This window comes from Loxodonta africana, chromosome 9 (assembly GCF_030014295.1).
Source record: "Loxodonta africana isolate mLoxAfr1 chromosome 9, mLoxAfr1.hap2, whole genome shotgun sequence".
Taxonomy (NCBI): Eukaryota; Metazoa; Chordata; class Mammalia; order Proboscidea; family Elephantidae; genus Loxodonta; species Loxodonta africana.
The window spans coordinates 76,215,967-76,242,208 of NC_087350.1; the positions used below are offsets into that span (position 1 = coordinate 76,215,967).

The 26,242-nt window shown below is 38.5% G+C and overlaps 1 protein-coding gene across 1 annotated transcript in view; it reads right to left on the bottom strand.

Annotated features, from left to right (window-relative positions):
- Positions 1-26,242, bottom strand: part of LOC100670508 (myb/SANT-like DNA-binding domain-containing protein 3) — a 164,479-nt gene that overhangs the window by 28,587 nt on the left and 109,650 nt on the right. The window contains exons 5-7 of the mRNA XM_023545094.2: positions 22,252-22,278; positions 19,469-19,565; positions 1,321-1,469 (exon numbers count right to left, since the gene is read on the bottom strand). Coding sequence (XP_023400862.1) covers positions 1,321-1,469; positions 19,469-19,565; positions 22,252-22,278 — 273 coding nt within the window. The remainder of the gene's footprint in view (positions 1-1,320; positions 1,470-19,468; positions 19,566-22,251; positions 22,279-26,242) is intronic.

The window sequence follows — 26,242 nt, forward strand, 5'->3', positions numbered from 1 at the left end:
AATGTATTTGCAATGAAGAAGTCGTGGTCTTGCAAAATTCTACCATTCGATCTCTGGCACCGTTTCTATCACCAAGGCCATATTTTCCAACTACTGATTGATCCTTCTTTGTTTCCAACTTTCACATTCCAATCACCAGTAATTATCAATGCATCTTGATTGCATGTTCGATCAATTTCAGACTGCAGCAGCTGATAAAAATCTTCTATTTCTTCATCTTTGGCCCAGTGGTTGGTGCGTAAATTTGAATAGCAGCGGAACATTGTCCGATATAGTGCTGGAAGATGAGCCCCCAGCTTGGAAGGCACCAAAAGATGACTGGGGAAGAGCTGCCTCCTCAAAGTAGAGTCGTCTTTAATGACGTCGATGGAGTAAAGTTTTCGGGACCTTCATCTGCTGATGTGGCACGACTCAAAATAAGAAGAAACAGTGCAAACATCCATTAATAATCAGAACCTGGAATGTACGAAGTATGAATCTAGGAAAATTGGAAATCATCAAAAATGAAATGGAACACATAAACATCAATATCCTAGGCATTAGTGAGCTGAAATGGACTGGTATTGGCCATTTTGAATCGGACAATCATATAGTCTACTATGTCGGGAATGACAACTTGAAGAGGAACGGTGTTGCATTCATCGTCAAAAAGAACGTTTCAAGATCCATCGCTGTCAGTGATAGGATAATACCCATATGCCTACAAGGAAGACCAGTTAATACAACTATTATTCAAATTTACACACCAACCACTAGGGCTAAAGTAAACTACTATGCTCTAGAAAAAAAGGTGGAGAAATATATGGTAACATTTTACTGATAGTCTTGCTGTAATTAAAATAAACCAAGCCAAACCTGTTGCCCTCAAGTCAATTCCAACTTACAGTAACCCTATAGGACAAGGTAAAATTGCCCCATTGGGTTTCCAAGTAGCAGCTATTGGATTTGAACTGCAGACCTTTTATTTAGCAGTCAAGTTCTTAACCACTGCATCAGCTGGGCTCCGTAATAAAAATAAGTTGACTAATTCTTAAACCTTTAAGAACTATAAAATTTATCTACAACTTCCATGCAAGGATCAGCTTAGTAACTAAATGACCAAGAAGAATGGTTTCATTCTTGAGAATGTGAAAATAAGTAAAAAAAGAATATATAAACTATTAATACAATATAAGACATTCTAAAATATGTAATAACAAGAGAAAATAAAATTTCAAGGATTTCTTATTCTCCAAATTTGTAATACTATCAAAATGTACAAATACAATTCCAGACATATAATATTAAGATAGGTCTTTGAATAGGCAAGATAAATTTTACCTGTGCAATGGCCAAGATGCCTTATATCAATTTGTTCTTGCTTTATACAAGATGCTTCTCGAACAAAACAGGGATTGTTATAGGAACTCCCATCAGAAGCACACACGGGATTAAAACTGTATCCACTGCAATCTATATTACATACACACCTGTTGGGAAAGACAAAATTTATCTAATCTTTACAAGAAAAATATGTCACAATGCTGCAACAGCAAGAAGAGCAATTTTTTCTTATTTATCTACTTCCTGCAACAGAAATTAATATATTGTTTTAAGCCACTGATGAAAGCTTAAATAAAGTGAAAACTCAGCTAAAAATTTGTTTCAGGTGAGAATTTAAAGATAATTTCAGGTATATACTATTAATCCAGTGATTCCTCTAGAATTTTCACACCTAGACAAGATAATCAGAAAATGTCAAACGTCAGCATTACGTAAGAAGCAACATGGCATAGAGAAAAGGAAACAGAATTATGAATCAAGGTCATTAATCCAAATCCTAGCCATATTAGTTAGATTAGTGTCCTAATTCTTCCTCCAAGTCTTGGTTTACTGATCTGTAAAACAATAATAACATACCTACCTCACCAAATAACTGGAAAGATTAAAAGCTATAATAGAAAATACGTAAGCTAGAAGCCCTAGAATGATGTTTTCAAGCTACCTATCTACATGTTTAACTGAGTGTCCACTGAACACTGAGCCTTGCATTATAGAGAAGGCCAAGAAGTCCAAGGCACCAGTTACTTCTCTTGAGAACCACATACTCTAGTTGAGAAAAGAAAAATAGATGTTCCTGTTTCCAGAAACATGGTGAATTCCAAAACCCAAAAACCAAACCCACCGCTGTCGAGTCAATTTTGGCTCACAGCAACCCTTTAAGGACAGGGTAGAACTGCCCCATAAAGTTTCCAAGGAGCGCCTGGTGGATTCGAACTGCACACCTTTTGGTTAGCTGCCATAGCTCTTAACCACTATGCCACCAGGGTTTCCACATGGTGGATTAGGCACCTGAAATAAACCTCCCAATGAATGCAACAAAATACGCTGGATAAAATGCTTGAAAACATTCTTTTAAACATATTCATAAGTTGGCAAGAAAGCAAGGAATATTCAGGCCAAAAATTAAATGAAGACAGGCACAAAAGAAAAGTCAGATGAGCTCACTAAAGTGGACTTTCACTTTGAAACCATTTGACAAGCTGTGTAAAATCAATTATTGAATTTTTTGGCTTTGCAAGCTTCTGGGAACAGGACACAAAGAACACTGGCACACCCAAAGTGGGGAGTCTCGAACCTCCTTCATAAAGCTAGGATCTCAACAAAGCTAAAACTCTCAGTGTGACAGTAAACTAGAAATGAGTTGCCATTTTCCAAGGGGGCTGTTGGGAGGGGAGGGAGAAAAAAAAAGCCTGCCTCAAGTCATGGTATTGAAGAGAGGAAAGAAAAACATCTCCGCTGAGAATTCATAACCACGACCTAGCCCTCACATGAATAACTGCACCTGAAAATACTACCTGGTTGTTCTGAAACACCTCAAGTTCAAAATTTAGTGTACAGCAGTCAAGGACTGGAAGTGGCCCTAGACAAACGACAGAAGTAAATGGAATCCTCTCTGGAGAACTTAACTTTATACTAGACGTTGAAGATTTCCCACAGAAAAAATTGAGAAAAATATGCAGCTCACAGGCTCTCACATGTACATACACACGTATGCACACTCACAACAAAGAAAATAAAATACCATCAGCAAAGAACAAGCAGATGGAAAAATGAGACAACCTCTATAAATATTAATAAGAATTAAAAATTCAATAAAAAGATTTAACAGCAAATTAGATTTTATAGCACACAATTTATCAAGGAAAGGAATCATTTCTCTTCAATTTCTTCTGCTTTTCCTGTTTCTTCTCAGGGCTCAACATAAAGGAAAAACAATCACACGATAATGATCTCCTTTTAAACTAACGTTTTGAAGTCTTACAATATGATGCAAAGTCTACGTAAAAACTACCAAGATATTCTCCTTGGAAATGAGCTTTCTAAGATTCAACCCGCTTTTTCTATTAAGGGACAGTGTTTCAGTGTCTCTCTATAAAGTCTTGATATGCACATACCATTGGTTTCATATCTTCACATTTTTAGCACAAATAAATGTAGCCTGATCTGTATTTTAGAGAGGTCATGCTCATTTCCATAAAAAATATTTCTACTCTCTAACACATGGGGTCAGTATGAGGCAGAATCAACTTGACATTAATGGGTTTGGTTTTCCTGGTTTAAAGGAGTGATACAATAAAACAATACTTGGGAAGGATGATTATGGTTATTGAACACTTATAGTGAAACATGCCTACTCCTCACTTATTGACTATATCATTATCCAACATTTCGAATTTGTGACAACAGTAAAAAATCTACTATCTGACTATTTTGTGCATTAACAATGTATATCTAGTAGTAATGAATGCCGAGATGTGAGGCAAGAGTAATACTGGCTATGATGGTTCAGGTTATGTGTCAACTTGGATGTAATTTGGTACTTATGTAATAATGTAGTCATTCTCCATTTTGTGATCTGATGTGGTCATCCTCCATTTTCATAAAATGCCAATTTTTGCATAACAACCTGGTCTTTGGAATCTAACAATGTCAACAAATGAGGAATGGGTGTAATGTGAAAAAGAGACAAGTAGAATAGAGGGGGAGACCCCTTCTAATCAGGCAAGGGAAAAAGCAAAATAATGTCAAAAAGAAATTTGGTAAAGTTGACAGATTTTCTAGTAAATTCCTATTAGACAAGGAAAAGGAAAGGTGATAAAAAGGATGATCCAAGAAAGAGTTCTCCTTTCCTTTCTATATTCCCCCAAGGGATGGGGAAAGTTTTTAAATGATATGAATAAAGTCACCAAACCCATTACTGTGGAGTCGATTCCCATAGCGACCCTACAGGACAGAGTAGAACTGCCCCATAGGGTTTCCAAGGCTGTAAATCTTTACGGAAGTAAACTGCCACATCTTTCTCCCGCAAAGCAGTTGGTGGGTTTAAACCGCCGATCTTTTGCTTAGCAGCCAAGCACTTAACCACTGTGCTGCCAGGGCTCCTTAAATTCAATAATGGAAAGACTAAAGACAAGGGCTTCATGTAGAAGTGATTAATGGAGAACAGGGATAGAAAACACAAAGGTGAAGACAACAGAGAAGTAAGGAGGAAGAAAAGGAGTAAGAAAACAATAAGTGGAGGAAAAGTAAAGTTCACCCTAGAATAAAGACACTATTTGCTGTTACTTTATCATATACGTAAGAATTATAGATGGATGGTTTAAAGCAGGGACTGGCAAACTACAGGCATGGGCCAATCCAGCCAGAGGCCTGGTTTTATACACCCATGAGCTAAGAACGGCTACACATTTTTAAAGAGTTGCGGAGAAAAAAATAGAAAAATACGTGACAGAGACCACATGTGACCTGCAAAGCCTAAAATACCTACCATCTGGCTCTCTACAGAAAAAAATTTGCTGACCTGTGGTTTAAAGGATAAAAGTGGACAAAATTGAGATGACAATAGAATAGAAACTGTGGCTAACAGAAGGAAGCATTATAGCACACAGTTTCAAGAATAAGAAAGTGTTGAGCAAAAAAGGCAGGATACCATACCAATCCAGTAAGGAGGAACGCGTGACTGAACAGTGGGATTTACAGCTTAACAAGGAAACAAGTGTATGAAAAAGACAGTGCTCTTCAATGAGGTAGTGCTACTACAGAGACACCTAAGACAAAGAACTATGAAAACCACTAACTACTGTTTTCAGTGGCATACGAGGAGAGTGAAATTACCGTCTGAAGTCCAGCTCTGCGAAACAATGAGCAGAAGAGGGAAATATCAGACTCCAGAGGTCACTGACACTACTGATTAGTGACTATGGATGTTCTCCAACTGGCAACAGCAAGAGACGGCAAGATGTCCAAAGCACAGGCGTATACACTAAAAAAAAATCACTCTTTAGTGACTATGTCAATTCAAAACATTTAACAACCATTTACTCCGCACCTACTGTGCAGGTTGGAAACCCTGATGGCACAGTGGTTAAGAGCTATGGCTGCTCACCAAAAGGCTAGCAGTTTGAATCCACCAGGCGCTCCTTGGAAACCCTATGGGGCAGTTCTACTCTGTCCTTTAGGGTCACTATGACTCGGAATCAACTCAAAGGCAACTGGTTTGGTTTTTTTTGGACTGTGCAGATTATCATTACTTTTGTCTCAGTGAATCCTGACAACAACAAATTATCACTAGGGAAACTGAAGATGAAGGAAATTAAGTAAAAAGCCCAGGGTCAAAAGACTAATGAGTGGCTGAGACATCTTAGCATTGTTATTGTTAGTTGCCATCGAGTCGACTCCAACTCATGGCGACCCCACGTGTACAGAGTAAAACCGCTCCACAGGGTTTCCTGTGCTCTTTCGGAAGCAGATCATCAGGCCTGTCTTCCAAGGTGCCTCTGAGTGGGTCTGAACCACCAACATTTCGGCTAGTAGTCAAACACTTAGCCATTGGCAACACCTATTTTCCATATTTACATCATACTTCTCTCCAACACACCAGGGACACTCTTGCCTCAGGGTTTTCACTTTCCTGGAACACTCCTTCCGTAGACATTCACGTGGTTCAATCCCTCACCTTCCCCAAGTGTTTTCTCAAATCTTACCTTTTCAAGCAGGTAACCTGACTATTCTATTTAAAATGGAAATCCCCCTCCCCTTGCTTAGCACCCCATCCACCTTATATTTTTCTCTACTGCTGTACTTCGGTTTTACATGAAAGAGTAGGTAGTATCAGACTGACCTTTTCACCATAAAAACTGAATGTTAGGCAAAACAGTAACTGTTTTAAGGCACTGGATAACAGCCAAAACAGGGCTATCATCAGCAAGAGAAAAGAAACACATAGTAAGCTCCGCATACCCCGGCTATCTCCCGGAGGGCATTTTCTAAACCATAGTGCAGAAAATTAGTGCTCAGGCTGAAAGCAGAAGTGTCACTGGGTTCAGGTGATTGAGACTGGTGTCTAGGGCTGCTAAGGCAACTACAATCTGAGAGCAAGATATGAGAGCAGATACATAAACATTCCCCTTGGGTACATGGCCAACTCCAAACCTGCACATGCACAAGACAAGATGCCAGGAAATCTAGCAGAGACGAGTCGCTGGGAGGTCAAAGCTAAGCAGAAATTTCAGAGGTTATGAAGTGCTGGGGAGATGTTGGAATAGGGGCCCCAGTCAGTTGAAACCTCTGAAAAGCCAGTCCCAAATATAGGATTTGAACGCTAAAAGTAAGAATTACACCCTTGGTATAAGGTCGAAACTGAAACAGACCCACCCTAATAAAACCTAAAAAAGAGGCCTGTTCAACAGGATCAATGCAATCCGCTGGCAATTTATCGTCAGAACAAAACTTACCTGCTTTGGAGGATTTAAAAACGGCTTGGGGGCAGTGTATGACTTCCTCCAGCCCCCCAATGGGGAATAAGAGCCAAGATCAACAGCATAAGGCTGACTAACATGAGGCAGAGGCCAGACAAGCCTCATCTCTCCACCACCTTTACTAATTCTGACACCAACCATCCCCCCCCACAGCATTCTCTACCAGGTTCGATAATTCACCGCAATGGCCACACAGAACTCACAGACCATACTCGCAATTACGAGGTTTATTAGGGAAGTAACAGTTACAATTCAGGTTCAAGAACACTCAAGATACAATTCTTCCAGCAGGATAACCTCTCCCCAGCTGCGCTCGCAGACATACCTCTCCCTGGCCCTCAGTCTCTGCACAAAGGCACTCAGCTTTCTCTTTCCGTGGGCCAGGAAGCCCACCACATCATTTCTTGCTTTCAGGTCTCTCCTGCTGGTCTCTCCTTCCTTGGCAGTGGTGAGCTCCTCCTCTCTGCTCTGAAATTGGCTCTCTTTTAAGGCAAAATTGACCAATGCTGTTGGTAGGTCACAATTACTCTATCACATAATCACCTCGGTGGGCGTTACAAGCCTATGGCTAGAAAGGCCACACACAAAAGTAATTAACTGCACTGCAGAGGAATATACAATAATTCAGAGCCTCTACAACATATCATCCATAATATTCAGCATACAGTAAAAAATTACTAGACACACAAAACAGAAAAAAGTGACTGACAATGAAAAAGTAAAACAGTCAAAAGAAACAAATTCAGAGGTGAACCAGATAGAGTTAGCAAACACTTCAAAATATGATTAATATATTTTTAAAAATAAAAGATTAACAAAATAGATAAAAAGATAAGTATTTCAATGGAGAACTAGAATATATTCTTCATAGCGCTTCTCATCACATCATTATACATTATAGAATTTATGTATTATATTTAAGGTATGTCTCCTTACTCAGAATACAAGTTCCAAGAGGACAGGGATTTCTGACTGTTTTGCTCACTGCTCTATTTACAACACCTAGTACAATCACTGGCATATAAATCAGCACATATATATTTGTTGAATTAATAAAGTAAAAAAACAAAAAAAAATCATATATATATATATATAAAAGCAACAAATGACCAAAGACATATATATTCCCTTCCTGTGGTCAAACTCACTCCAAGTTAAAGAAACGCAAAACAAAACAGGACACTATTTTTTATCTATCACATTCCAGAAAAATTTAAAGTTTGGTAACAGCCAGTGTTGGTGAGGATAATATATAAACAAGCTATCTCATAACTGCTGGTAGGTGTGTAACAGGTACAATGATTTGGAGGACAAATGGCAATATCAAAAAAACTTTTAAGGATAGATATCTTTCACCCAGAAGTCCTGGTGGAACAGTGGTTTAAGCGTTAGGCTACTAACCAAAAGGTCAGCGGTTCAAACCCACCAGCCGCTCTGTGGGAGAAAGATGTGGTAGTCTGCTTCTATAAAATTTACAGCCTTGGAAGCCCTATGGGCCAGTTCTACTCTGTCCTATGGGGTCATTATGAATTGGAATCAACTCAACAGCAACAGTTTATTTTCTTGGTTATCTTTCACCCCGCAAACGCACTGCAAGGAATTAACCCTACAGATATACTATCTAAAGGTTAACAATATCTACATAGAGGATATTTATTGCTCACTGAAATAACAAAGCCATAATACCTTTTCCAACAATAGGGAACTTATTAATTGAACTATGATCTATCCATACGGTGAAGAGCTATGATACTATTAAAAAGAATGAGGCACTTGATCATTAGCCATTAGAGAAATGCAAATTAAAACTACGATGAGATTCCATCTCACTCCAACAAGGTTGGCATTAATTCAAAAAACACAAAATAATAAATGTTGGAGAGGCTGCAGAGAGATTGGAACTCTTATACACTGCTGGTGGGAATGTAAAATGGTACAACCACTTTGGAAATCTATCTAGCGTTTTCTTAAAAAGTTAGAAATAGAACTACCATACAACCCAGAAATCCCACTCCTCGGAATATACCCTAGAGAAATAAGAGCCTTCACACGAACAGATGTATGCACACCCATGTTTACTGCAGCACTGTTCACAATAGCAAAAAGCTGGAAGCAACCAAGGTGTCCATCAACAGATGAATAGTTAAATAAATTATGGTATATTCACACAATGGAATACTACGCATCAATAAAGAACAGTGAGGAATCTGTGAAACATTTCGTAACATGGAGGAACCTGGAAGGCATTATGCTAAGTGAAATTAGTCAGAGGCAAAAGGACAAATACTGTATGAGACCAATATTACAAGCTTTGAGAAATAGTATAAACTGAGAAGAACACATTCTTTTGTGGTTATGAGGGGGGGAGGGAGGGAGGGAGGGTGGGGGAGGGAGGGAGGGTGGGAGAGGGTTATTTACTTATTAGTTAGTAGATAAGAACTACTTTAGGTGAAGGGAAGGACAATACTCAATACATGGAAGGTCAGCTCAACTGGACTGGACCAAAAGCAAAGAAGTTTCCGGGATAAGCTGAATGCTTCGAAGGTCAGCGGAGCAAGGGCGGGGGTTTGGGGACTATGGCTTAAGCGGACTTCTAAGCCAATTGGCATAATAAATTCTATTATGAAAACATTCTGCATCCCACTTTGAACTGTGGCGTCTGGGGTCTTAAGTGCTAACAAGTGGCCATCTAAGATGCATCAATTGGTCTCAACCCACCTGGATCAAAGGAGAATGAAGAACACCAAGGTCATACGATAACTATGAGCCCGAGACAGAAAGGGCCACATGAACTAGAGACTTACATCATCCTGAGACCAGAAGAACTAGATGGTGCCCAGCCACAACTGATGACTGCCCTGACAGGGAGCACAACAGAGAACCCCTGAGGGAGCAGAAGAACACTGGGATGCAGACCCCAAATTCTCATAAAAAGACCAGACTAAATGGTCTGATTGAGACTAGAAGAATCCCGGCAGTCATGGTCCCCAAACCTTCTGTTGGCCCAGGATAGGAACCATTCCCAGAGACTACTCATCAGACATGGAAGGGACTGGACAATGGGTTGGAGAGAGATACTGATGAAGAGTGAGCTACTTGTATCAGGTGGACACTTGAGACTGTGTTGGCATCTCCAGTCTGGACGGGAGATGGGAGGGTAGAAAGGGTTAGAAACTGGCAAAACGGTCATGAAAGGAGAGACTAGAAGGAGGGAGCGGGCTGACTCATTACGGGGAGAGTAAATGGGAGTATGTAGTAAGGTGTATAAAAGCTTATATGTGACAGACTGACTTGATTTGTAAACTTTCACTTAAAGCACAAAAAAATTATTAAAAAAAAAAGAATGAGGCAGATCTATATATGTTGGTATTACTATATAAGAAAAGCAAAATGCAAAACAACCTGTATAATAGAATCCAATTGTGTAAATGTTTTAAAGAATATACATATATTTGCAGGGATAAGCAATAATTTCAATGACTTCTGTGATTTAGATGTACGATTTTTGCCAGTCACAAGAGTCTGACTCTTAAAAATAGGGATAATACTTCCTAACATTACTGAAAGAATTAAACAAGATTTTGTAACAAGCCCTTTGAAATCTATGAAACACTGTGTATATCTAAAAGGTATTAGAAGTAACAGTAGTAGTAGCGTTGTTGTTTGGTGCCATCAAGTTGATTCTGACTTACAGTGGCTCCATGTGACAGAGGAGAACTGCCCTACAGGGTTTTCTTGGCTGTAATCTTTACAGAAGCAGGTCACCAGGTCTTCCTCCTGCTGAGTTCGAACTGCCAATCTTTCAGGTAGCAGTTGAGGACTTAACTGTTTGTGCCACTAGGGTAGTGTCCTAAAAATAACCTTCCTTTCCTTCCCTTTCTTCTTACTCTACATAGAAATAGCCTTTCCTTCTCAATATAGTAATTTTACTTAGCATTTAGGAAAACACTGGCTTAAACTAATTCATGTGAAGTTATTAATTTAAATTTAACAAACACCTAATTAAGCCTGCAACAAGTTTAGAACAATGCTGTCTTTTCACACATATGAAATCCTCACAACAACCTATAAGCATCTCTAAGTGAATAACAAAGCCCTGGTGTTAACTGCAATAAAATCAACAGCTATAGAAGTACCCTAAGATCTAACCTATGGCAAGTTCACCCAATACAGAAATCGGCAAGACAGAGTCTCTTGCCCAACCTCAAGAAGCCTAAAAGCTGCTGGTGATCTTAACAGGATGCTAAGTGCTTGCTATATGCAGAGGTTGTTCCCCAAGATGAAGAAAAAACACAAAGGGCACCTACTCATAGAACTGTGGGTGGACAGCAATATAGGCTTCCAAGAAGAGGTGGTGACACTTGATCTAAATCATGCTTCATCTAAATCTAAAAGGAGGAGTAGGAGTTAAACAGGCAGGTACACAGGTGAGGGATTCAAGGCTAAAGAATTAACACGGCCAGAGTGGGTGAGAAAGTATGAGAGGGTAATAGCATATTCAAAAAACTGCAAGAGGTCGTGAGGATATGGAGTTTTGCATTTTAGAAACGAAACCTCTCAAAGGAAACTTTTACTGGCAGCTGCTATAGAAATGTAGGAAGACAGTTCTGAACAAAGGAGCCTATCATTGCTAACACCCAGATTATATGTGTATAAAATAATGCTTAATAGTGCTTGTTTCCTGTTTGTTATCAGAAGAAAAAGAACATCACAAATTTTTTTTCCATTAATAAAATCTAAGAAGCCAAAAGTTCGTCTGTGGTCTTAAACGCTAGCAAGCGGCCATCTAAGATGCATAAATTGGTCTCAACCCACCTGGATCAAAAGAAAATGAAGAACACCAAAGACACAAGGTAATTACAAGCCCAAGAGACAGAAAGGGCCACATAAACCACAGACTACATCGGCCTGAGACCAGAAGAGCTATATGGTGCCCAGCTACAGCCGATGACTGCCCCAACAGGAAACACAACAGAGAACCCCTGAGGGAGCAGGAGAGCAGTGAGATGCAGACCCCAAATCCTCATAAAAAGACCAGATTTAATGGTTTGACTGAGACTAGAGGGACCCCTTCTGTTATTCCCAAGGCCAGCTCTTCAGACAGGGCTTGGACTGGACAATGGGTTGGAGAGGGATATTGGTGAGGAATGAACTTCTTGGATCAGGTGGACACTTGAGACTATGTTGGCATCTCCTCCTGTAGGGGAGATGAGAAGGGTAGAGGGGGTTAGAAGCTGGAGTAATGGACACAAAAGGAGAGAGTAGAGGGAGGGAGCAGGCTGTCTCATTAGAGGGAAAGCAATTTGGAGTATGAAGCAAGGTGTATGTAAGTTTTTGTGTGAGAGACTAACTTGATTTGTAAACTATGACTTGAAGCACAATTAAAAAAAAAAAAAAGAAGCCAAAGGTTGGAATTTATCTAACCCAAATAGTTTCTAAAAGTCTAGTATTCTGTTGCTCATGATCATTAGCCATTAGAGAAATGCAAATCAAAACAACAATGAGATTCTGTCTCACTCCAACAAAATCAAACCAAATCCAGTGCCATCGAGTCGATTCTGACTCATAGCAACCCTACAGGACAGAGTAGAACTGTGTCATAGAGTTTCCAAGCAGCGCCTGGCAGATTCGAACTGCTAACCCCTGGGTTAGCAGCCGTAGCACTTAACCGCTACACCACCAAGGTTTTCCCGCTCCAACAAGGCTGGCATTAATCCAAAAAACACAAAATAATAAACGTTGAAGAGGTTGTGGAGAGACTGGAACACTTATACACTGCTGGTGGGAATGTAAAATGGTACAACCACTTTGAAAACCAATTCAGTGCTTCCTTAAAGAAATAGAAATAGAATTACCATACAATCCAGCAACCCCACTCCTTGGAAAATATCGTAGAGAATTAAGAGCCTTTACACAAACAGAAATACGCACACCCATGTTCACTGTAGCACTGTTTACAATAGCAAAAAGATGGAAGCAACCAAGGTGCCCATCAACAACAGATGGATAAATAAATTATGGTATACTCACGCAATGGAATACTACATACCGATAAAGAACAATGATGAATCCGTGAAACGTTTCGTAACATGGAGGAATCTGGAAGGCCTTATGCTGAATGAAATTACTCAGTTACAAAAGGACAAATATTGCATAAGACTACTATTATAAGAACTGGAGAAATAGTTTAAACAGAGAAAAAATATCATTTGATGGTTACGAGAGGCGGGAGGGAGGGAGGGAAGGAGGGAGGGAAGGAAGGAGAAAGGTTTTCACCAATTAGATAGTAGGTAAGAATTATTTTAGATGAACAAGAAAACAACATACGATACAGGAGAGGTCAGCACAACTGGACTAAACTAAAAGCAAAGAAGTTTCCTGAATAAACTGAACACTTCAAAGGCCAGTGTAGCAGGGGTGGGGGTTTGGGGACCATGGTTTCAGGGGACAACTAAGATAGCTGGCATAATTAAATCTATTAAGAAAACATTCTGCATCCCACTTCGGAGAGTGGGGTCTTAACCACTAGCAAGCGGCCATCTTAGATGCATCAATGGGTCTCAACCCACCTGGAGCAAAGGAGAATGAAGACCACCACAGATACAAGGTAATTATAAGCCCAAGAGACAGAAAGGACCTCATAAACCAGAGACTGCATCATCCTGAGCCCAGAAGAACTAGACAGCTACAACCAATGACTGCCCTGACAGGGAACACAACACAGAACCCCTGAGAGAGCAGGAGAGTAATGGGATGCACACCCCAAATTCTCATAAAAAGACCAGACTTAATGGTCTGACTAAGACTAGAAGGACCCCAGAGGTCATGGCCCCCAGGCCTTCTGTTAGCCCAAGAAAGGAACCATTCCCAAAGCCAACTCTTCAGACAGGGATTGGACTGGACTATGGGATAGAAAATGATACTGGTGAAGAATGAGCTTCTTGGATCAAGTAGACACATGTTGGCATCTCCTGTCTGGAGGGGAGATGAGAGAGCAGAGGGGGTCAGAAGCTGGTCAAATGGACACGAAAACAGAGAGTGGAGGGATGCAGTGTGCTGTCTCTTTAGGGAGAGATCAATTAGGATTATATAGCAAGATGTCTATAAATTTTTGTATGAGATACTGACTTGATTTGTAAACTTTCACTTAAAGCACAATAAAGAAAAAAAATAAGTCTAGTATTCCAAATATCCAGAGTAAGGCAATGTTAAATGACAAAAATTATTGTTGACTCTAACTATAAGGAAATAAGAGAGTAGACGAATAGATATTGGGAGAAAAGTTACTTCTTGGTTCTTTTTTAAAAAATATATGCAGCTTTCAGAAAGGAGGATACAAATGTACAACATTACTCTGTTCAACAAGAGAAAAGACTTCATTGCACTCTTTGAGAGAGAGAATCATCACATCATGATCCTCACCACCAATCTGTCGAAACATAAAAAGCACCACAGACGACAAAGATGTCCAGGAGGTGGGCTAAAGTGCTTATCTGTCATACTTCCACACCTTTATGATTCTCTGAGAAACTCTAAGATATTTATATGACTCAGGGAAAAAAAATAGAAGCGGCATCTCCAAACATTCAGGAGGCAGAAGATCATGGACTACGTCCATAAAGTGCATCGCAGGCCAAGTTCAAAAAGAATTGAGGATTTTTATAACTCACCTGTATTGGCATTATGCCTGATGATTCTAGAGACTCCTGAAACCATTCCTGGGCAGGAATTTAGGCCAGGCATATAAAAGGTACTGAAGTGAAGGAGCTCTATGATTACTTGGCCTCACTGTCCAGATAAACAGCTCATGGCTATCTTGCAGCAATAGCTTCAGCCTTGGACAGATTAGAAATACTGTTTAGAAAAAGAAGGAGCATGGTACTAAGAACATAGGATTTAAGAAATATAATTTGCTATAAAGAAGGTATTTTTTTTTTATTATAAAGAAGGTGGTGTTTTCAAGTTTAAGACTCGGTCAAAAATCTATTCCCTGTACTTTACAATGGTCACAGTAAAATACTGAAACATACTTAGGTGGGAGTCAAACTTCTAGGAACCTCACCTACTTGAGCCCAGGTGGTGTAGTGGTAAAGGGTTCAGCTGCTAACCAAAAGATCAGCAGTTTGAATCCACGAGCCACTCCTTGGAAACCCTGTGGAGCAGTTCCACTCTGTCCTACAGGGTCGCTATGCGTTGGATTCTGCTCAACAGCAATGGGTTTGTTTTCTTTGGTTTTTCAACGACTCAGCTACAGGTATAAATTTGAATGGTAAGCATTAATGAAAACAGCCATCACAAACCCATGCAAAGTCCACAATGCCACTGGAGAAACACAGAGTGCTTCAGGAAGGAAGGGGAAAAAAAGCCTCTTAGAAGCAAAATAATTTAAATTGTAAGTAAATTAAAATAGCCACTGAGCAGATGAGAGAAACTACACGCAATAAAGTTCATGCACTTCACTCAGAAGAACCCATTTACTCTTCTTTTACACTTATAACCTACTCCTACATTAGATACAGTTCCTTCAAGCATAATGTTTCCTATTCCAAGGAAGCGAAGAAGGAATTTAAAAGTTGGGGCACCTGAACTCAGGCTCATTGACAAGGCAGGCTGAAAGCACCCAGAGCAGCAGCTAAGAACATGACAAGAGAGAAGAAAATTACTTTTAAAAACAGATATAAGAACCCAAAAGACAAAGCAAAGTGGAGCCTTAGGCATAGGGGTGAAACAACTACCCAGTCAGTGGTCTCTGAGAATGTCACAGTATCACGTGTGTGTGTGCACAATACAATAGACAAAACCCTTGTCGTAGACCGGTGTTCTACTTCTGCTGCTTAACAGACAGCCAGTCACCCTCTCCTGAGCCACGTCTTCAACTGTAAAATCAGAAGAATACTTCCTTGCCCTACCTACAAGACAAAGCTGCCATGAAGACCCAATAAAATAATTTATGCAAAAATGCTCTGAAAACTGTAACACACTATACAATACTAGCTAACACCAAAAACATGTTAAATTATGTTCTCTATACTCTAAGAAAGCAGGAGGTGTGTAATATACTTGAATCAATTTCCATTTAAATGGCTAAATAAAAAATTAACACTTCTCTTAATACAGAAAATTAACTTACATGGTAACATTTATCTCCTCCCCAAATCTGCCTCATCTTTTTTTTTTTTAATTCAACTATTAGCAAGATAAAGAGAAAGAGCTTTAAGGTAAGAGAACGATTTCAACTGCCCTTTGGAAACCAGAAGGGTTATAGAGCATTTTCTTCTGACATGAAAGACATTTCAAAATGAGAAAAGATAAAATATTTTTAAGTGAATATCCGTATCTAAAAATACAACATGAAATAAAGGATCTACTGCAGAGTTAGAATATAGGGTAGTATTTTTCAAACTGTACATCATAATCATTAGTAGACTATGAAATCGATACAGTGGGTCACTACCAGCATTTTTTTAAGAAAATGGGATAGAAAATATTGTAGTGCATTACATTTAATAAAGGTAAGCACTGTTTTGTTGAAATTTTGTTTCACTTGGTTTATGTGTTAGTACCTTGTGCATATGTACAGGAGTACTAGATCACAATATAAATACTTTCCTTACGTGGGGTTGTGGTCTAAAAAGCTTGAAAGTCACTGGTAAGAAAACCAATAAACAGGCATTCAGCATTCTAGATGGGGCTAAAACTACAAAGAAAGAATTCAAAAGTAGCTAGTACTCAGAGTGACCAAGAGATAATAAGGAAGCAAAGAAATTACAACTGAGACAAGTTTTTTTCTATAAGTCATAGGACATCAATCCTCAAAGGCGACAAATGATAACAGCATTCCTTCTAGGAATAAAAAAAGGCAAATACAGAAAGGCAGGGGTTAAGAAAAGCACTGTATTAGAACTTAGGAGATGCCACCCCTATCAAACCCTTGTCCTTCGACCCTCAGTTTTCTCATCTGTAAAGTGAGGGGATTAGGCTAGATGATAAATGTTAAGACCCTATCCAATCTTAACATTCTCTCGAGTCCATCGTAAGTCAGGAAATGAGTACTTGGTATGTAATTAAGAGCTTTTGTTTTCAATAATTAAAATTTTATCTTTTAATAAGATAATTAAATAACATCTTAATAAACATTTTTATAGAAAAATCAAAGCTTATTAACTTGTCATTTTTCTGCATTTCTCAGTTTTCCATACCTAAAATGTCTAGCTGACTAAATCAAAATTACATTTAGACAAACTTGTTACTCTTCACCTGGTGGCAAACATGAAAAGTGTCTTGAGGGAGTTATATGACTTCCACATAGCTTTCTTGATACCATGAGCCATTTAAAAGCAAAACAAAAAACATCCACAATGTCCAATGACATACATTGAAGCTGTTAAACTCAACTGCAATCAGTAATGTGTTTTATAGATTAAAAGATTAGATATTCCTAAAATTTCCTTTTGTCTTTTTCCATAGTAGCATCAATCATTCTATCCTAAGCACTTATTTTCTACCTAAAACCACCAATTACTTTTATGATTACATCAATTTCCTTGCCTGGACTTGGCTGCTTGTCCCAGTCTATGCGTACCTTAGCCTGCTGCTGAGAGCCAGCTTTCTCCATACTGTTGGTAAGCCTTCCTTGGTCCGTGCCCATTTCCTTATGCTTAGAACCTGTATCTGCAATAATAGGGGTCTCAAGCTCTCAATCAAATAGATACATACAAAATTAATTTATCCCATAGCACAAAGTTGTTCTGGTTGAGAAGAGGTGACAAATTACATTATGAGGAGCTGTTCATGTAAAGGTGTGTACTGTACAATACAGATGTCATATTTGGGGCCACCTCTGAGACTGGATGGAGTCTGTTCCCCTTCTAACAAAGATTTCTATCTTGGTTAAATTCAGGCATGACAATGATAGCAGAGAGAAACATAATCAAATAGGACTGAATGGAGGTCCTGTCAAAGGAGTAAAAACAGACTGACAGACTAAGCCAATCAATCACTGAAAGCTATTTTGACCCTGGGCACTATTATAGAATAGCCCTGAGAAAACACACTGAAAAGAACTAAATCTCCACTAAAATACACATACACACACATTATGGTGTTTAATCCTACCACGTAATTAGTCCAAAGTGAGAGAGTCAGCATAATACCTATTATCTGTTCTCTCTACAAGTCCATACTGTTCACCATTGCTCTTATTCTCCACAGATCAATATCTGCTTTAGAAAAGATGTCCTCCCAAATCAAACCACTCTGACTGAAATATACAGGTGTCAATCCAAGCGATCAAAGTACAGAAACTGGGTTTGGCACTTCAGGTTTTGCTGACTTCACTTTTTACTGAACATACCTGTCTTTTGCCAATACTCACCTACTTTGAAATACATGCCAAGTAAATTATCAGATATTTAATTTTACCAAATAACATCCAGATAGCTGATTTTATACCATAATACCAAAAATAGGGCATAAATATTGCTTAAACTATATCATTACTATTTATTGAAAGGCTCCAATATATGTGTTTGGAGACCTAGTGGCACAGTGGTTAAGGGCTTGGGCTGCTAACCAAAAGGTGGGCAGTTCGAACCCACTGGCCATTCCTTGGAAACCGTATGGGGCAGTTCTACTCTGTCCTATAGGGTCATTATTTGCCAGAATCGAATCGACGGCAACTGGTTTGGTTTTTGAATATGCATTTAATAGCTGAATAAAGCAGGGGACTGGAAAATGCACACCAAAAAAATGTACCAGTAAAGAGGAAAGTACAAATCTCTATAAAATAAGTGTTTTAAAATACACACTAAGGGGAAATGCGACTCGACGGCACTGGGGTGGTTTTAAGGGGAAATGAGGTGAAGACCCATTTGTGCTAAAAGGTCCTGAAGTCAGCAATAAAGATTTTAGAATCAAACATGCAAAAAGCAAGCACCACAGGAAAATGAAAGAAGGGTAAGGTTGAGAATAAAGTGTATACTGATAAAAAAAAAAAAAAAACCCCAGTGATAAAAGGAGGAATCAAACACGACTGTGTTGATAAATGTCAGTGTTGTTACTTTTCCACCAAAAAAACATCATTTCTTACAGACAGTGAATGGGGAACTGGGCAGACAACGCTATCCAGGTACAAACTCCAGCTTAACTAAGTCTGAACATGAGTGAGGACAGACTAATATGTCAGTCATGCAACTTGGGGTTTCTAAGAATAATTTTTACTTATTATGTAAGTGCTACACCTAAAAAGCTGAAACAATTTTGGATTCTGTTCTCAATACAACAAAAAACATGAAAAGTTTCTGCGTAAAAACGCAAGTTGAGAAAAAGAGAAGCTGTTTATTATAGATAAAATCAATTGAAAATATAAGAGTAGGGTAACTCAGAAAAATTGCATTTCTGATTTAAAAAATCAGCAGTTGGTATAAACTATAAATTAATGAAAAACGCATACATAAAGCCACAAACCCTATAAATAAATTCTCATTCTAAAACACAGCATTTAAAATGATTTAAAGTCATAGTATTACATAAAATTAAGAGACAAGTCAACAGACTAGCACTAAACACACAAAATACATACAACCATGTTAAATGATAACTTCCTTCAATATCATAATACTGATGATTAACCTCCAAATAAGTTTATCCTTTTCCCTCAATCAACTCACCCAACATTCTCTGCATCTTCATCACACTCAGCTTTGTATTTGCAAGGTCCACACTTGGAGTGTTTCCTGTGAACTTCTGTCCCAGACCCCTCCTCTTCTGTTTAAAAAAAAAAATTAGACTTTGATCTTTCATTGCTAGAAAATTATACAACACAAAGACATATACTACAAGTCACCTTGTTTCTGAAATATAAGCAAATCAATATAAGCAAATGCTAAACCAATGAAGTTCCTTCTACTAAGAAAGGAAAAACTAGATTTTCAACCAAAAGTTAGGATCTTTTCCAGATGTTTTCAGGAGCTATTATCTTACTTCTCAGCAAAACAGTATGTAAGCTCTTGAAAATACTCACTTCCAAAATCTATCACTGCTTTAGCCCAAAAATACAGTATTGCTAATATAGAGCACAGCATATTCTCTGAGGAAAAACAAGTACTGGTGCTAGAAAAATAATCTCTTAAACTGTGTACACAGGAACAATTTAGTACGCTTTGATAACTAATTGCTCTTAAAAGAATTACCATATAACATTAAATAAGAGAGAAAAGAATGAGCAATAAATTTAGTCCAGTGAGCACCCTATTGATAAAGGTCTGTGGAATGCTGGTTAGCAGATAATGCTTGAACACAGTAGAGTATAGCCATCACCGTTTCCTCACATCAGTTTCACACCTGCCTTTTAACTACGTAAGAATTAATGGCAGAGTCAAAAGAAATATTTATCTTCAAAAATTAAAAGAGGTCTCTCTATAAAGCATCTGTTCCTTTTTCTACTGTGCCACTCACCACAGCCAAAAATACCTGATGCAGAAATGTATGGGTCTCCTATGATTCAACATGAAACACAGTGAGTACCATGAGCCCCCAACTCAGTTCACATCCCACAACTAAGGGGGCCCTACATTTGTGGGTCTCGACCAGAGTGGTTCTTATCCAGAGAACCTCAAACTAGGCAGAGAGGTCAGTTCTGAGGCCAATTTAGGAATTTCTGTTTACTCAAGGGATTTCCCAATTTGGCTATGCAGGGGCTCTCAATCAGTAAAGAAGGTGTTAAAAATAAAGGACACAGACCTAACATACCTGCTTGGTAATACTAGCATACTTCCAATTTTTGTAATCTGCCTGCACGTTAAGCAGAAATCATGCCTAAGTGCTCATGAATACTCCCAAGTGGATTCCACAGGTCATAATCCCAGGTATTTTGGAGGCCTCAGAAACATCATATGATCCAGGAGTACCCAAGTCATCATGAGCTCACTAGTTTGTATTCTAATCACACCACTTCGCCTTGCTAACACATACTCCCTAAATAAGTGGTGTGGTCTACCTACACCCTCAGGGCAAGATATCCAGTATTGTACTATATATCAAATCCTGAGATCAATTTTCACTTCTTTAAAATACGAATAGTGACAGTTTCCTAACTGAATATCATACCACAGGGGCTAGATGACAAGATCTCCGAAATTTCTTTCCAGCTCTAAGGTCTAGAATTTATGATTTGATCCTTCACATGTGATCATGAAAGTTCTGCTTGAACATGATAGGTTTAAATTAAACTCCATTGTAGAACAGCTTTTTTTTTTTTAGTTGAAACTGTCATCTTCAGACTTCTTCCTCATTAAAGTTCTAAAAGCAAAACCAAACAAGCTGCAGTCGAGTCAATTCCAACTCACAGCGACCCCATGTGTTTCAGAGTAGAACTGTGCTCCACAGGGTTTTCAATGGCTGCAATCTTTTGAAAGCAGGCGGTCAGGCCTTTCTCCTCAGGCACCTCTGAGGGGATTCAAACTGCCAACTGTTCAGTTAAAAGCTGAGTGCTTAGCCATTTGTGCCACCAGGACTCCTGTTCTCTAGGTGACCTTTAACATCCTTCCCAACTCTGAAACTTTAGGATTCTATGAAATCTGAAGTAAGGTTACAGATAGTGATGAAAGGATAATAACTGTAGTTGTCATTTGTATAAGTGTGAATTTTACTGTAGTTAAGTCTTCTTTTAGTGTATTCCCATAGTATCTAAACATTATTTTTGCATACAATGAATATTCATTAAGAATTACAGTCTCAATAGACTATGGAATAGATTGATCATTCTCGATTCTGATAAAAAAATTTAGCATAAACTCTATTATATGCTATTACCAAATAGTTTTTTTTTAACATCAAAAATATTTAATTCATTTATTTGTAAAATGAAAACAAACAGAAAAACTTAAGGGTTTAAATTAAAATCTGGAGTTGTTCTGCATGTCTTCTTTTTTCTACGTACAACTCACTCTAGGGCTTTGCTAACCCTGTGCCCTGTAAATTCCTTATGAGCAAAACTCTACAAAGAAGGCATAGTGGGGAGATAAACACTCTGGTCCAAGCTAAAATCACTTACAGGGATGATCCTAAGGACAAGGCATTTTGATGCAACCTAATTTTAAGAGGAGTTACAACGTTTTCCCATTAGCTTGACAACAAGCTTTTAGTGAAAAAAAATTCCATGAGACAAAGAATACCTACGGGTGAGGAGGACAGAGGGATTGGGGGTAAAAGCTAAGAAGGACAGATTTCTTTCTGGGATAGTGAAAATATTCTACAATTGATTGTAGTTATTGATGTATAACTCTGTAATAAATGAACATACTGTAATATATACTAATAAACCATAATACGTTGAATATACTAAAAGCTATTCAACTGTGTACCTTAAATGGGTGAATAGTATGGTATGTGAAATTAAAGCTGCTAAAAAAGAAAGAAAACAAATGTCCTTTAAGAGATACTTGAAACTTACCTCCTTCTCCAGATCCAGAGCCATTATCTGAGAATAAAAACAAAAAATGAATATAAACAATTTTCCTGGAAATTTCACCTTATCAAATAGTAAAATTTGTTATCAAATATCCAACTGTGATATTCCTTTTCTCTTTTTCTGATATCTAACAGTTTATTGTAATATACCTATTTTATGCCTCTTTCAGGACATGAATGCTAGAATACAGAAAATATCCAAGTGACTTACACAGAAAAAGACCAATAAAATATCCTTAAATAAATGCCTAAATATAAATAATTTTAATTCACTCATTTAAGGAATAGAAAAAAGTTTAATTTTGTTAAAGGTTAGGGGACTAATGAATAAAATCTTTTTATTAGAAAGGAGAAAAAGAGCTTTAGGTCTCACTAGAAAAAAATGAAATCTGTAGATAAAAACCAAAGGTCAAAAGGTAAGGAAAGCCCAAGGCTTAGAAGGAAAGAACCTCTGGACTGAGGTTTTTGAAAGTAACCTCCTGTGAGAAACCTAACCAGAAGGAATCTCACCAGTAGTGGAGACTTGTTACTACTGAAATTAAAAAACTTCACCCAAAGTTACCAGAAAGAAGTCAGCCTAAAATATAACTAATGTAAAATATCCATTTTATAAGCCTAGAAAAAAACAAAATGTACACAGAGCATGTTGAAACAAAGCAGGAGTGGCTATACTATCAGCATGGAGGTACAAAAAAGCAGCAGTGACAACTGAAACACTAGATGCTTTATCCAGCACTTTCCAGGGGGAAAGGATACCCTGATCCTAGAGAACCCATTCCAGTTCTTCAAATAGTTCTCTACACTGGGAGACACACTTCCTGTAATATTGCTCCCTTCCGTTCAAGCCTCTTCAGATGATAATCAAAGTCCCAGATATGGTAGAGACAGCAGGAATTGGAAAAATATATATTTTACGTAATACCATTTGCAAAATCCTCAAGGGATTTTATGGTAAGTCTTAATTTATGTTCAAAAGCAGAATTTATAAATTTTTGAAATTAGGCCTTCTAAATTTTTCTTCATTATGATCCTACCATTCCAGACTGAAAGGACCTAAGAACTACACATGAGTATGATTTAGTGAAAAGAAATGGGCTTTGCTAAGAAGAAAGAGGACAGAGACAGGTGCATCCACAAGCCCAGGAAGGCCAAGGACAGGCTTCTAGCCTCCCTAACTATGAGAAAATAAATGTCTGTTCTTTAAATTTCCCCCTCAAACAAACAAAAAAACAAAATGGGCTTTGGAGTCAGACTTGGTTTTAGGCTTTGGAGTTATACAGACTTGGTGTTAATCCTTGATCCTGTTGTGGACCCACAGACAATATATTTAGATACCATCCCAAGCCTTAGTGTCTTCACGCATTTAAAAAAAAAAAAAAGGAATAAAGAATGCCTACCTTGCAAATTTATACTTGCAGTTAAATAAGGAAAAAGTACGTGAAAGTTTCTATGGGTACTCAATGCATATTTACTCAACACTGAATAGTGCCACATACAAGGCTCCTTTCTTCAAGTATGGATCTCCCCATGCCTCTGCTTGAGCATCTCCTGGGACAGAGAACTCACAACTGACCATGGCATCCCCTTCCATATTTAGATAGCTCTATTTATTGGAACATTCTCTTCTTATATCAAACTGAAATCTACCTTACTGTAACTCCTGCTCATGACTCCCTATTCTATCCTCTGAAACTTCATATTGGCTCTCCTTTTCTTTTTTCATCTTCTAAGCATCCCATTACTATTGTAGAACTAACATAAAAGAAAAAACATTGAAAACAGAATGCTAGGTGAAAGGAGCCAATCACAAAGAACCACCTTTTATAAGAAAGGACCAGAATAGAGAAATCCATAGAAAGAAAGCAGACTGGTGTTTAAAAAAAAAAAACCCTTACTGAGGGGTAAAGGGACAGGAGGAAATGCAAAGCGGCAGCTAATGGGTACAGAGTTTATTTCTGAAGTAATGAAAATGTTCTAAAATTGATTGTGGTGATGGTTACACAATTGTGTGAATATACTAAAAACCTTAAATAAGTGAACTGTATCTCAATTAAGCTGTGATGACAGACTGGTACTAAAGGTGTCACAATCTTCCCTTCCAGGAACCTAACCTCTATCAGCCCCAGAATGTTGTTAGGTGCCACTGAGTCGGTTTTGACTCATAGTGACCCTATGTACAACAGAATGAAATACTGCCCAGCCCCACACCATCCTCATAATCATTGCTATGTTTGAGACCATTTTTGCAGTCACTGTGCCAATCCATCTTGTTGAGGGTCTTCCTCTTTTTTGCTGACCCTCTACTTTACCAAGCATGATGTCCTTCTCCAGGGACTGGCCCCTCCTGGTAATGTGTCCGAAGTACATGAGACAAGGACTCACCATCCTCTCTTCTAAGAAGCATTCCAGCTGTACTTCTTCCAAGACAGATTTGTTCGTTCTTCTGGCACTCCAGGGTATATTCAATATTCTTTGCCAGCACCATAATTCAAAGGCGTCAATTCTTCAGTCTTCCTTATTCATTGTCCAGCATGCATATGAGGTGACTGAAAATACCACAGCTTGGGTCAGGCACACCTTAGTCCTCATCAAGGTGATATCTTTAACACTTTAAAGAGGTCTTTTGCAGATCTGCTCAATGCAATGCATCATCTGATTTCTTGACTGCTGCTTCCTTGGGCATTGATTGTGGATCCAAATAAAATGAAATCCTTGTCAACTTCAATCTTTTCTCCATTTATCACAATGCAACTTACCCACTGTGAGGATTTTTATTTTCTTTATGTTGAGATGTAATCAATACTGAAGGCTATAGTCTTTGATCTTCATCAGTAAGTGCTTCGAGTTCTCTTCACTTTCAGCAAGCAAGGTGGTATCACATGCATATCGTAGGTTGTTAATGAGTCTTCCTCCAATCTTGATGCTCCATTCTTCTTCATGTAGTCCTGCTTCTCGGATTATTCACTCAGCATACAGATTGAGTAAGTATGCTGAAAGGACACAACCCTGACATGCACCGTTCCTGATTTTAAACCATACAGTATTCCCTTGTTCCGTTCAAACGACTGACTCTTGGTCTAAGTACACGTTCCGCATGAGCACAATTAAGTGTTCTGGAATTCCCATTCTTCGCAATGTTATCCATAATTTGTTATGATCCACACAAATACCTATGCATACTCAAAACACAGGTAAACATCTTTCTGGTGTTCCCTGCTTTCAGCCAAGATCCATCTGACATCAGCCATGATATGCCTGGTTCCACATCCTCTTCTGAATCCAGGCTGAATTTCTGGCAGTCCTCTATCAATGCACTGCTACAATCGTTTTTTAATTATCTTCAGCATAATTTTCCTTACATGTGATACCCAGCGCCCTCGAGTCAAAATGGTATTATTCAATAATTTCCACATTCTGTTGGATCAGCTTTCTTTGGAATAGGCCATGTATATGGATCTCTTTCAGCCATTTGGTCAGGTAGGTGTCTTCCTTACTGGCAGAGATGAGTGAGTACTTACAGTGTTGCATGTGTTTGCTGAAGCATCTCAATTGGTATCCATCAATTCCTGGAGCCCTGCTTTTCGCCAATGCCTTCAGTGCAGCTTGGAGTTCTCCCTTCAGTGCAGCTTGGAGTTCTCCCTTCAGTGCCATTGGTTCTTGATCACACTGCTACCTCCTGAAATGGATGAAAAGCAACCAATTCTTTTTGGTACAGTGACTCTGTATTCCTTCCATCTTCTTTTGATGCTTCCTGCGTTGTCCAATTTCTTGCCCATTGAATCCTTCAATATTGCAACTAAAGGCTTGAAGAAATTGAAGATTTTTACAAACTTCTGCAGTCTGAAATTGATCAAACATGAAATTGAAACGCATGGATAATTACTGGTGATTGGAATGCAAAAGTTGGAAACAGAGAATAAGGATCAGTAGTTGGAAAACATGGGCTTAGTGAGAGAAACCATACGGAAGATCTC